This window comes from Crotalus tigris, unplaced genomic scaffold, assembly GCF_016545835.1.
Source record: "Crotalus tigris isolate CLP2741 ecotype Arizona unplaced genomic scaffold, ASM1654583v1 scf7180000018371.15429387391:27106975, whole genome shotgun sequence".
NCBI lineage: Eukaryota > Metazoa > Chordata > Lepidosauria > Squamata > Viperidae > Crotalus > Crotalus tigris.
The window spans coordinates 16,599,740-16,613,437 of record NW_024096970.1 but is presented as its reverse complement, the minus strand read 5'-3'; the positions used below and the strand labels follow the sequence as shown (position 1 = coordinate 16,613,437).

Here is a 13,698-nt window from a genome sequence, read left to right as displayed (position 1 = left end):
AAATGACACCCCCCCCCCGAATTATTTCAACACGGAATCAGTATCCTTGTTTGCAAGCATGTTAATCAGCTGAGGAATCATGGTGATTACTGGATTCTGCAAAGTTAAAGCTCAGTAAAGTCAGAGCTCACTAATTGTCTCAGATGCCTGGACAAAAGATTCATCATGATCGTATTTTATTATGAAAAAAGGCTAAAAACATAAAATAAAAATAATATGTCCAAGGTGCATTAACTGAAGTCTTGGATGGAGCAAACAAAAACTTCCAGAAGTTATTGTATATTTAAAAAAAACACACTGTGGAAGGGAAAATTATTGAATATGTGACTGGAGAGTTATCCTGATAAGGTTATATAATTCTAATTAAGTAGTAAAGAAAATAAATGAAACCGAATTTGGTTTCTGACTTCGTCCTGAAGTCTCAGCTGCCATTTAATGGTGAAATATAACTTTCAGCTTGACAAAAAGTTGTGCAACCTGAATTTTAAGCAGACATTTTGTCAAATGTATATAAAAACCAAATGCAATGCAGAAAATATTGTTTGAGGCACATCTGAAATACGCACTGGATTTAAGGATTATCCCTCTTTTCTAGTCCAGTGAAAAAAATGCAGAAATGCTTGGAGTCTTTTATGAACTGTTTGGGCCCTTGTTGTCTGAGTTTAATTTATATTAACATTGCCTCACTCATATAAGTCATACAAATACTTCATATAGCCACTGAAGTAATATAATGAGATTTCAGTTTATGAGATTAGCTTTCATAAACTGAATGGGATAGAAAGAATTAGAAGCTGATGCACTAGAAACCTACAAAATTAGACAACTGGCTAAACAGTCAATTTTTTTGCAAATATTAAGTTATCTAGGCTACTTCAATTTGATATAAAAGAGTTTATAGCACTAAATTTCAGCACTGCTAATAGCCTATCTGCAAACATAACTATTAATTTTTGCTGCACATAAGATGGTAAATACTGATAAGCAAAGAACAGAGGAGATGAACTCCAAAATATATGTATGTTAATTGATAGCTTAATGTGTTTTAAATGAAATCTATTATTAAGGGGATAAACAGAAAATTTATGTTGGGTGAATCAGTTCAGCAGAATTTGCTTTCTGTTGACAATATTAAACATCATCTGTTTATTTTATATATTTTCAACTATCCAATTATTTAGTACTGGAAAGGAGTGTGAGTAACTGAACTAATTCTTGGTTATCTTTTAATTAGTTAAGTCTACAAATTCATATTATTCATTATTATTAAAATATATTAGAACTTGATTTATATCTAGCAATTAATGTATTGACATTATATATATTGATTTTATATTCATCTTATTTCCTTTTTAAATTATATATATATATATATATAAATAAATAAATAAGAAAAATGAACCAGGATAAAATAAACAGGACTGTTTAATATAAACAAGCCTGTGAATAAAAAAAGTTACCTACTGAGCTTTCATCAGCCAAACTACTGACGTCACAGAGTTAGAATGCTAGGTGATTAGGGAGCTTGCCTATATACAGCTGCCCAGCTCCTCGAACGCGTTATTGGCCCATTAGCTATGTTACTCTGCAATGTATTAAATTGATTCTCATCTGGCAGCCTGTTGGTGGATCTTATGATTGTAGCTCCCTCTCCCTGATCCTGCAAAGAACAACTATTCAGATGTTTCTGCTTCATACTCTCCCCTTCTATTTTGTCTCTCCTTCCAAGCCGTTTGTCATCTCCTCCCATAGCAGCTCTTGCCACCTCACCTGCAGCCCTGTCACTCCAGTCCTGCCAGTTGCTATCTCGTGGTGTCACCCGCCCCCCCCTCCTCTTTTGCCAGTTCACTGCCCTCCCTAGGGATCGCAGCTTCTCCATTTGTAGAGCCATGGTCTTGCTTTTGCACCGTATGGGATGGCCATCTACCCCGTGGATTACCACGTTGTTTCTCCCATCTTCTGAGAGTCTGGTATGCTGGTAGGAGGTCTATGTGCCGGTTGATGGAATTTTCATCCAAAAGCCAGGCTTCTTTGAGAAGGCGCCCACTCTTAGTGGTCTCACGAGATATGGTCTGTGCATTTTCCAGATCAAATGTATGGTTTAAATTGGCCATGTGAGCCCACACTTGTGAGCGCTGCTCCTGCCTTTTGATTGCCAGTTCATGTTCGTGGACCCTAGTCCTGAGCCTTTTAGCTGTTTCCCCAACGTAATTGCAGGGGCAGTTCCTGCAATTAATTCTATAGACTATGGAAGACTGTTCACTATTGGGGAGTGGCTCTTTGGGATGCATAATCTGAGTTCTTAGGGTCTGCTTTGGTCTATGGGCAACACTCACATTGTGGGGGGCCAGCAGCCGAGCCGTGGCTTCGGAAACACCACAGATGTAAGGTAAAGCTGTCCGTGTGGCTGGTGTCATCTTTGCTCCAGAGATTAAATTATACATACATATAATTTAAAAAGGAAATAAGATGAATGCTTTCATTTTGAAATGGCATTTAAATAGAATTTTTCACTTGAGTCTGATAATTGAACAATCAAAGGAAAAAAAGAAATATTTCAATAAACTCTGTTTAGAGTTCTAGAATACTAATTTCAGAATGCTTTTGAATTTTTAATTTTTTTATGGGATTACGACTCCTGTGTGGATATATGCTTCATTCATAATTCATATGAATATTAAATTGATATATCACATGCATTTGTGCATAGACAAAAGCAACTAAGCAAAAGTAAGAATTGGGTGCTAAAAATTACCACTGCATTGTACTAGACCAGCAATATAAGGAACTATTTAATCCTTACTTTGATCAAGAATGAAGGCAGCATTGCTTTGTGCAACCTCATAGCCTTGTTCTGCCAAAAGGAGATACTGAACAACTGCAGAATTTGTATTGCCATCTTTATAGCTGTTGTAAGCAGTCATAAGTCTCTCAGACCAACGGCCCCGTTCACACACATTCTTAAATAGCTATAGGGGAAAAAAAGGTAATTTTAATTTATGTATTGTCTATTTAGAAATATATTCTAGTTGCAGAAACAATTATCTTGTTCATTATCTGCACAAACATTCAACAGTGATGAAGAATGAGTAAGAGCAATCAAGCATTAGGTAAAAAGATTATCAAACATGTTTAAGAACTCAGTGAACAGCACAAATTCCCAACAAATCCTATTTTTAATGTTTCTAGATTACATTAAATGTTTTAGCATTGAACTTTTCCCATCAAGCTCACAATTTCATTCTTGAGAAGCCACCAAAGCTCCAGATTTTGGTGCATATAGGGAAAAAGAGTGAATACATTTCATCAGTAGCTACTGTTGTTTTAGCAAGCTAATTCTGTTGTTTGAATTTCTCTTAGAATTCATCTTACTTTATGTGAAACTTTAAAGAAAAAATACTTAACCTGGAATAATTCATGTTAATAAGCAGGCTGAAATTTAAGCCTTTTGTTATCCAGATAGATGACTTCACTCTTTAAACAGCAAACTGTATTCTTCATATTTATAGAAAGTCAAGCCCTGCATTTATTTGAATATATTCCAATTAAAGTATTTCCATGGTAATACTAAATTATTTGAAATAGTTCATTGCTGCTGTATTTATATTCCCCCAAAGATGACCCATCTTAAAACAGAATCAGAACTTCATTAAAACAAGTGCAACACTGTCTGCTCATTGTCCCTGCATTTAGGAAAACAACTAATATTTACCTCAACAGCAGTATGACAGGACCGCATTACTCCAGTGCCAGTAGCATGCATCTGTGCTAAATTATAGAAAGCCAGAATGTGGCCCCCTTGAGAAGCCAGATTAAAATATTTATAGGCTTGCTTATAGTCTTTTTTGACTCCAATGCCATCTACAAATAGAAAAGAATTAGCAGGAATAATTGAATTGATGTCCTTTGATCTGTACACTCTCTAAATTTGATCAATGTTGCTATTTCACTTAGTTGACAACAACAAGATTCACCAGTTCAGTCTGAATTGTGAAATTAAAATACATAATTCTAAATGAACTTACGAACCATTCAGTTGCCTACAATTTAGAGTTAACAAGTCTGGTGCAAACCTGAAATCTTGCTTTCTGCTTGACACATTATATTTGTTGTCCTAACATACAGCGCAACTAAAAGAGCTCAGTGTCTTGATCCACTTCCTGGATCAATATAATCAAAAGCGGGAAAGACTTTAGGTCACTAAATAAAACAACATGTCAATTTCATTCTATGAAAATATGAATTGTGGCTTCCATTAGCTTTATAATAACTATCCTGTGCTAAGTATGAATGAGTTTTATTCTTTTTAATATCTTTATTAACCATAATCTGCCCAAAGAGGTTCAATTATTAGACAATTCAGAAATAAAATAATACATAATAACTCCCAACCAACCATACACTATTATATTTATTTTTCTGGCTATGAAACAGAGATGCACTCTGGTCTGTTATTTAAAATTATTTTGGCAAGGATACATATTAAAAGATCAATAATATGCAGGCAAAAAGAAACTGATTCAACAATGACACTTTTTAAAATGACATGCTTTAAAGGTTAATAATCTAATTTATGCCATATTTTTGTGAGGTGAAAATTACAAATGTTTCATTCCTAAAAAAGAAAACCAAAGTGTCGATTATTCAATTACTTCCAACATCTTCCTGTAAAAAATGAGATATCAGTTCCAAAATGTAAATTCTGAATATCAGAAAGGTCTCTTACTATAGTACATGGAGCCCAGCTGAAGCTGTCCATCGACCCATCCTTGCTCTGCTGCCTTCTGGAAATACTTCAGGGCCAGATCATGGTTCTAAAGGGGGACACAGAGGATGGAGGATCAGGCAGGATTCTACACTAAAGTGCACTAAAAAAATCTTCAGTGCAATCCTAAATCTCTTTTATTATGTTTTAATGTGAATACATATATTGCTTCTAAGTGATAATGAGTAAAATATGAATCTGTCTGAGGACTTAAGCATTCCATAGCAGTCCTCTGGTAGTTCCCCAGTACTCCAGGATCTTTGAAAGATACTTGGAACTGTTTATCTGAACATTTCCACCACTTGAAAGTATATTTTTTCTAATTTCCATTTCAAATGATACTTTCCTTTATATCCATTTAAGTGCAATACAAAGGGCTATATAAACAATACGATTCTAATATTGCAAAAACAACCTTCTCTTTTTAATAGAGTTGTTACTGCCATTTTCCTAAGGAGACTTACCACTGGAACACCTCTTCCATATAAATAAGCCATTCCCAGACCACTCTGTCCTACTGGATTGCCCTGAAATACAAGACTGTGATTAAAATCTAACTCAAAACTAGTAACTTGTAAAAAGACAGATTGGGAAACAAATATTCCAATCCTGAAGAGAAGTTTTTAAGTTCAAAACAAAACTATCATGGTTCCTATGTTTTATTTTTGCAAGTATTTATTAGGCTGGCAACCCTTCCCCAGGCATGCCAATTATATTATTTGCAGTGGGAAATTTAGAACGGTTCAAAACTATCCCTTTGGACAATTTGTATAGATTATAGTTAGCATTGATTATCTATTTTTGTGGCCTTGAGGTGAAAAATGAGGCATCAAAGGACCTGTTCCAAACTCCCTCTGTTGAAATATTTTGAGTTTTGTTCCGTATAAAACATATAATATGCAAGATACTGAATCAATAGGGCAGGTTTACCCGGAGCTGAAGACAAACATTTTCCATTTTGTTCACATAATTACTAAATTGTCATAATGCCCAGTCTTATGTCAGGACAAATTGGACATAAAGCACTTGAAGAAAATAATCAGACTTGCATATATGAATTTTATTGTATGGGACAAATGACAGATACTACCACAGGGTCACATATGTCTTACAAATATGAGCAATAGTCATATTGCTTAAAACCACTTAACTAGTTTATTAATAAAGGTGGAGCGTCATAAATGGAGAATACTGAACATATGTGATTTTTGAAAAATGCATTTTTATTTGGATTTTCTGAATATATCAGAAACAATAATTTTCCTCAAAAACAAACAAATATGTATTTGTTGTGTGAAGAACACTTCCTTTCAAAATGATTGGCTTCCAGAGATATGGTTGTATATATATGAGTTTTTGTAACCAAAATTTCAGCAACATACCATGTCAGCAGCTTTCTTAAAGTACTGAAGGGCTGTTTCATTGCTTTGAGGTACAATATCACTTCCTTCTGAATACATCTATAAAAACAAAATGTAATTAAAAGTTATTAAGAGTCTAATTTTAGAAAAAAATATTTAATCTTTGGCATAATATCTTAATGCAGAACTTTTCTTTGAATTATACCAACATTAATGAAAGCCATAATAATATCATTAAAGTTGCTTAAATGTAAAACTATTTTGTAAAATTTTGTTTTAGTTGATCAATGCATGTATCGTAACAGAATCTTAGAAGAAAGATTCTTCCTCTGAGAGAAAGAATAGCCTATTGTCCTTTCTGTTAAGGTTCCTTTTGGCTTGATCTAATAGAACATCCAAAAATGGACATATATTCCCCCCCTCATTCTGGAAGCAAGACTTGCAATGATCCAGATTTGCCTCTTGGATTGGTTTTGCTTGTCTAACTTTTATTTTGTGACAGAGGAAGAAACAAGTGTAAAGATCCATTAAAAAAGGGAAGGGAGAAAAATCTCCTTCCAACCTGTACCTTACAAACTACAGTGCAGAAGAAACATCACCTCTATATCTGTGAACACTTTCTTGTAGTTCTTAAAGGTCAGCCAGCCACTTGTAGTTCGGAGCACCTGTTTAATCAAACTAATAGAATTCTACAAAAAATGTGCAATATTCCTCTTTCAGTTTTGTATGAGAAAGTCTCCAATAATAAGATGTACCTAAGTAAATCTCAATTCTTGCTTAGTGGATGAAATTACTAAGGAGGAAAGCATTCTGTCAGATTTTCTCCAGGAAAATTGTCTAATTAATAAAATTTACAAAGTGTGACTTATTTGACAGACCAGTAAAATCTGAAGATGTCTTATAAACCTTCCAAGGTTGAAGGTTTCTACCATAATAACACTATAAAATTGATTCCTATGTCTAAATTAGCAGTCTTTTTCTAAATGAAGTAATTCTCTGAATTCTTTTAGAGTCTAAAAAAAATGTGAATAAAAATAAGTGTATCAGAGTCATTAAAGGAAAGTAAGCTTAGCAGTGATGGTTGTTTGAGAAACGTTAGTCTTGTTCTCTGTGGGAAATAACTCATTTAGTGGTTTGAACACCTTAATCCGATTAGATAACCTCACTAATCTTGAAACCATGACACTCAGCAGAAGCAGACCTAATTGATACTTGGAAAGGAGACTATGAGGAAACATAATGGGCTGCAGGCAATTCATAGAAGCATTGAAAAGAAATCCCAGGATTGTGAAATATTTCTATATTGTTGTCAAGAAACAAATTCACCAAAGAAAGAAAAAAAATTATATCTGGAGAAAAACTAGACGTAGTAGGTGATACAATAAAGGAAATAGAATGGCGTGTTAAATGTGGTTGTCAGGCATTTGGTAAGCTAAGCATAATTTTCAAGAACCTCCTCCTATGGCCGAAACGTTTTTGTTCAGTGTGTGCTACCTGCTCTAACATATACCAGTGAAACATGGACACTAATCTCACAATCGATACAAAAGCTACGAGTGGCGCAAAGAGCCATGAAAAGATACACTCTTGGCATTACAAGACAAGATCAAAAGAGCTGCACATGGATTAGAGAACAAACGAAAGTATACAATATCATCAAGATAGTAAAAGAATTGAAATGGGAATGGGCTGGTCACATAGCAAGAAGAACTGATGGCAGGTGGACCAAGGTAGTCACAGAATGGATCCTACTTGATAAAAAGCATCTCTCACAGTTACTACTATTGAGCAAGGTACCCCCTATACTATACCTGTACATTTGGTTTTTCTTGCCTTAATGTAGAACCTTACTTTTTTCACCATTGGATTTCATTTTGTTAGATAGCGCCCAGTGTTCAAGTCTGTCCTGTATCCTAAGACTGTCTTCTGGAGTGTTGATTCATGCCAGCTTGGTGTTGTCTGCAAATTTGATGAGTTCCCCATCCAAATTGTTGATGAAGATGTTGAAGAGCACTGGGCCCAGAACTGAGCCCTGGGGCACCCCACTACACACTTCCCTCCATGTAGATGCGGTTCCATTGAGGACCACATGCTGAGTACGGCCGGTCAACCAGCTACGAATGCATCTGGTGGTGATGCTGTCTAACCCACATTTTTCTATCTTATAATTATTTTAGTTGGTTTATTTGGATTTTATGTGAAGTATCAGTAATAGAAAAGTGTTTATGGCAGCTAAAGCTATTCCCTAAACTGGCCTAGGAAGGTTTGGGTCTTGTTCATTCTCTGTTGAAGTTATGTCAGATACTGCCTTTTAGAGAAACATTTAAATAGACAATCACACTGACATTTAGCTATGTTTTATTTTTTACAGTATAAATCCTCTGATTGAAGTAGTAATCAAAAAGTAATTTCCAAATACACAGCTCAAAGGTGGTATGCCTTACCTTCCCCAAAAATGCCATTGCATGTGAGTTGCCAGCATTAGCTGCTTGGTTGAAGTATTCAAAAGCTCTCTGGAGGAGAAAAAGAGTAGAAATATAAATATGTGACAATTTTTAATACAACATTTGGCCTTCATTCAAGTTTGTTTAAAAATCTGCATTATATGAGCAAATATACTAGTTTTATATAACTGAATGTGATACTAAAATATGCAAATTCAACAATTATTTCACTTTTTGAATACTAAGGCAGTATCATTTGTTTGATAGCCTATACATATCCTTGTTTATTTGAAAGCAATCACACTGTGATAAATAGTGCTTAATTCCAAGTAGCCCACAGGACTGCATCTTCAATGCACAATTTTTGGTCCATCAAAACCATGACTTGAGAATTTGAGAAAATTTCCTTTTAATTAGCTAAAAGGTACATAAATACTTATTATGACTATTACATCTTTTTACATCATGATCTTATGAACTCTTGGTATCAGTTTAGCTGAGTAAGAGGCCTGGTCCACACATGAGAATAAAGGATGTGGAGGAACAAGAAGGAGTTATTCTATTTTAAGGAGGCATTATTTTTAAATGTTTTTCAATATAAGCAGTTCCTATTGGTACCCTAGCACTGCAAGGAAAAGAAAGCTGACAAAAAGTTGTTTATTCTATTACTTTACTAATTATAGTAAGTATATACTAAATACATTTAATGGGATTATGTTAAACAATATACTTAAAATTATCATCTTAGAACTATATTCTATTTTTAAAATACTTTTGTTTATTTTAGTTGCATTACTGTGATTCTGATTGCATCATTCCAGCAATGTTTCTCAACCCTGACAACTTTAAGACATATAGTCTTCAACTTCCAGAATTTTGGGATTTAAGGTGCATGTATCTTAATGTTCCCAAGATTGAGAAACATTGCTTTCTTTAATGTATAATTTGTTTAATAAATTTCTCACCACAGGCATAGTCTACGCCTTCTTATTTAATGCCAAACTTGAATTAAACATTCTTCACTTACATACATTGGTCATCTTGATTATTGCATTATTAATAACATTTGCTGCTTATTCAAACAAGTGAACAATGTATTCTATCTTTCTACATAAACTTTTCAACATAAATCCATGAGAACAAGTTGCAACAGGCAAAAATGGGATATATTTGTGAGCTACAGTAAATGCATGCAGACCAACGTCAGGTAGGAACTATGTAATACAAGACAAACTGGAATTTGGCTCCTTCTGCAGTGACCACCCAACGTTGAAATACCTCCTAGATCTCTACTGTTATGCTAAGAAGACAGCTCTTGCAATAGATATAGAGATTTTCAATTCCAGTTTCATTTTACATCTTAAATGTACTAACATCTCATGTATTGCCCTACAGCAGTGCTTCTCAAATAGTGGGGCGTGCCCCCCAGGGGGGGCGCGAGGCTCCGTAAAGGGGGGCTCGTTTGACCTCGGCAAATACTGTCATATTGGATTTCTAGATCGGATCATCCGACTCACTCGCAAGCGGCAGCCCGACGCGGAGGACAACATGACCGCCAACGCACGTGACACATGCAAAGGACCCGATTGGATAGGCATGATGCTCTATCCTCATTGGCCAAACCCGCCCGTGTGACTTTTAGACCCGGAAATCGGTCCTCTGTACAGAAAAAAAAGTTTTACAGTCGCGCGGGGGGCGCGAAATGTTTTCTTCTTCCTAGGGGGGGCATGACAGAAAATAATTGAGAAGCACTGCCCTACAGATACCTGATGGTTTTGCTCTACTCCTCTTCCTCCATGCAGGTGCAATTGTCCAAGCCCTACCTGAAATAGTAGTTGAAACATGTTATTTAATTTCCTATCAAGAAAGCGTACACTGAAGAAAAAGAATATTAGAATGCACACACAATAAAGGGACAACCTCCAAATCAAGTTGTTATGGTTCCGGCTAATGAAACATTTCAAAGAACTTCCAGGCATTGATTTTCCTAAAAGTCATTTATTGTTACAAAATGTCGGCACAGGCATAACGGAGGCTGATGCCTTATCCGACATTTTGTAACAATAAATGACTTTTAGGAAAATCAATGCCTGGAAGTTCTTTGAAGTGTTTCATTAGCCGGAACCATAACAACATGCTAAGATCTAAGTTCTCTTCCTCTGAGCAGTTAAATTATCAGCATGTTCCCTCCCTAAATTAGCTGTCATATATCACGTTATTCAATTAGTGTGAAGGTCAAAGGTTTCCTTCCTCTTTCTTTCCCGGGCTTTACCTCCCCCACCCTCTTCTGCTCTGCATTAACCCCCAAAATACCAGACAGTTCTGTATATTGTCAAAGCAAGAATATACAGTATTTGCAACTGCCCTGCTGCGATAAAAAAATAGTAATTTCATCTCAGAATTGATGAGATATCTACAAACTCTCCATGCATGGAGACAAGGCTTTGATATGGTCAGGTGGTGAATAAATGTAATAAATACATATCAGCCCAGGCTCTATCTCTTCATATTGTTAATTGGGCTGTGCAATTTCTAAGAGAAAAGGGTCTTTAGAACACATCAGACTGCTCATGAGGCACTTGTCACCAAATGCATCTTTTTTTCCTGAACTGTACCTAACTATGGCAGGCAGCCACATGATTTGGAGAAAAGAAACATCTGTGTTAAGTTGCCAAAGAGGACTACATGATCTTCCAGGGTAATGAAGCATATTTTCCGCTTAGATCCAAAGGGCGGCACAGTCATGCCCCCACATGAAATTACTTCCTGCATATTGAAAACTAATCAGGAAAAAAAAGATTTTCCTTACATTTATCCCAAACATCCAGTTTTCTGCTGAGTAACATTGGTTTACACAAGTTCTTTGTAACAATCCAAAACAATAAAGGATGGGCAATGAGAACAAGGCAACACTCTGTACTCCAAAAGTAATCATAAGCTGATGAGCTATACCAAATCATGGCTGTTATCATGTTTTGTAAGGTATTGCTCATTACAATGTTCTGAAGTATTGATTTGGAAATCATGCCTTTGCTAGCTTATTATCAGCTCTTTCCCACAACTGACTTAACACCTGGGGATTGGCCCATTTGAACTGACCAGATGAACTACTGGGACGAGATTTGCTTGGGACTCTTTTAACCTATTGATCTGAGCGGGAAACCCTCAGATCCTGTCTATTATGGCTGCTACCAGCTTCTCCTAATAAAAGTTTCTTTTGGAAGAAACTGCTTCCATGAGTTCTGCTTTCTTAGGATGAGGTTTTGAAGTGGGCCCCGACGCTTATGTAAAATAATGCCATGCAACCACAGCTCATTGTACTAAGTTTCAGGAAAGAGAATGTACAAACTAGTTTTAGTGCAAACTAAATCGAAATGACAAATGGAAGTACTCACAGCATTTTGTAGAACGGAAAGGAAAAAAATTTCCCCAGCTTTACATAAAATCTGACTTCATCATGTTTTGAAAATATAGTATGCTCTACAACCAACCAAGCTGCCTTTTTAAAACGTTGGAGGAACTTGTGTTCTTTAAAAAAGCTCCTTTAAAATATCTTATACCTAAAGAGTATAGTTGAGTATTCCCTAACTTGCCTCCTGATAAACTCTTCACCATTTCCAACAAATGTGGCAATCAAAATGACACAACTTTGGGAAAAAAAGTTCATGTTGTTATTCTTCAATATCTCATCGCCATCACTGACATGTTTAACTGACATACATCCTATTATTTTCAAGACCTTTAGTTTGATTTGATTACTTTGCATCATTCTCTCAGTAAATAATTTTATTGTTAATTTTAAGAAGAGCCCTGTTATTAAATTCCAGGCTGTCTGAAGAACCATCTCATCCTGTTAGGTCAGGCTTGCCCCACTCGTGCTGACGTGAGAGGGCCTACTGCCTCTTCTCTGTTTCCAGAGACTAAATTGCAAGAATGTAGCTCCACCCACTAGCTAATCAATAAATCAGCTGCAATTGTAAGTCTCGCTTCTCAGGCAGTTAAACAAGCAAACACAATGCAACGGAAAGAATAAACTTTTATCTAATTAGGCAAACAAGCCTTCTTCAGTGAACCTACTCAACTCCAAAAATTGGCTACATTCCCTATTCCTGTTCAATCGATATAAATGAGTGAACTAACTTTTCTCTTTCCCATCCTAGTTTGACAATTAAATTACCTGCGCTTGAACATCTCCCTTTTCAGCTAAGAATTGATAATATTGTATTAAATCTTCCTCCAACATTCCACTTGCCATTCCTGGATTTTCTATTTCATCCGGCAGACGAATTCTCTGAACCACTGTGCCTCCAGTCAGAGAGATATCACTAGCCACTAGGGAGAAAGAACAGGGCAGAAACATTTAATTTTATCCTTATAAAATTCAAAGTCTAGTGCACATCATAGTTTTCATACATGGAATTACTAAAAGGAATCATCACCTGTTCTAAATGCCCTTTGAATAACTGACACATAAATATTTATAAGCAAATATGTCTTTCATTGAGTCATGTGATTCTGTAAAGTATACAGAAGTTTGCTACAAGATTAAAAGTAACACTGTATCATTAAGATATTCCTTTCTAAGGGAGCCCCTCAAGATCACCTCCAAATTATGGATACTTTCTACAAAGAAAAATGTTCTAACCCTGGGATTTGTAGATTAAGTTTATGGGGGAGAGGAGAGAAACACAACACTATCATGGGACAACTAATTTAATGTGAAGAGGTTCTGGCTGCTATTTCTTTATACAAATATTTGTGATGCCAGCTAAGTCTCCAAGTAAGAGGGTTAAACAGAACCAATTAGTTCAAGCAAGGATAATATCTAATATTGCAAAAATAAGAAATAAACTTGAAACATCTAATTAAGATAATATTGTACTAAAGAAAAACATTCATTATATGCTTGCAATTCTATTATTTCTTATGGGAAACTAAATAATAGCACAATTCTGTTTGCATAAGACTTTTCCCCCCATCTCTTCGCCAAATGTGCTATAAGATATATGAATGTTCCAGATCAAATTTACACCATGCAAGGGATATTGAAACGTTTCCCCTTGTAGATCCTGTGACAAAACCTGTTATATCAATTGAAACAAACATCAGAGTCCAAGCTTTGCTTTTA

General features: G+C 35.5%; 1 protein-coding gene across 1 annotated transcript in view; it reads right to left on the bottom strand.

Moving 5' to 3' along the window:
• The window catches only part of SEL1L (SEL1L adaptor subunit of ERAD E3 ubiquitin ligase), a 46,499-nt gene that overhangs the window by 12,404 nt on the left and 20,397 nt on the right, over positions 1 to 13,698 (bottom strand). Inside the window, exons 10-17 of the mRNA XM_039351533.1 lie at positions 12,748 to 12,902; positions 10,337 to 10,393; positions 8,571 to 8,639; positions 6,148 to 6,225; positions 5,230 to 5,292; positions 4,727 to 4,814; positions 3,713 to 3,861; positions 2,804 to 2,969 (exon numbers count right to left, since the gene is read on the bottom strand). Of these exons, the coding sequence (XP_039207467.1) occupies positions 2,804 to 2,969; positions 3,713 to 3,861; positions 4,727 to 4,814; positions 5,230 to 5,292; positions 6,148 to 6,225; positions 8,571 to 8,639; positions 10,337 to 10,393; positions 12,748 to 12,902 (825 nt within the window). The remainder of the gene's footprint in view (positions 1 to 2,803; positions 2,970 to 3,712; positions 3,862 to 4,726; positions 4,815 to 5,229; positions 5,293 to 6,147; positions 6,226 to 8,570; positions 8,640 to 10,336; positions 10,394 to 12,747; positions 12,903 to 13,698) is intronic.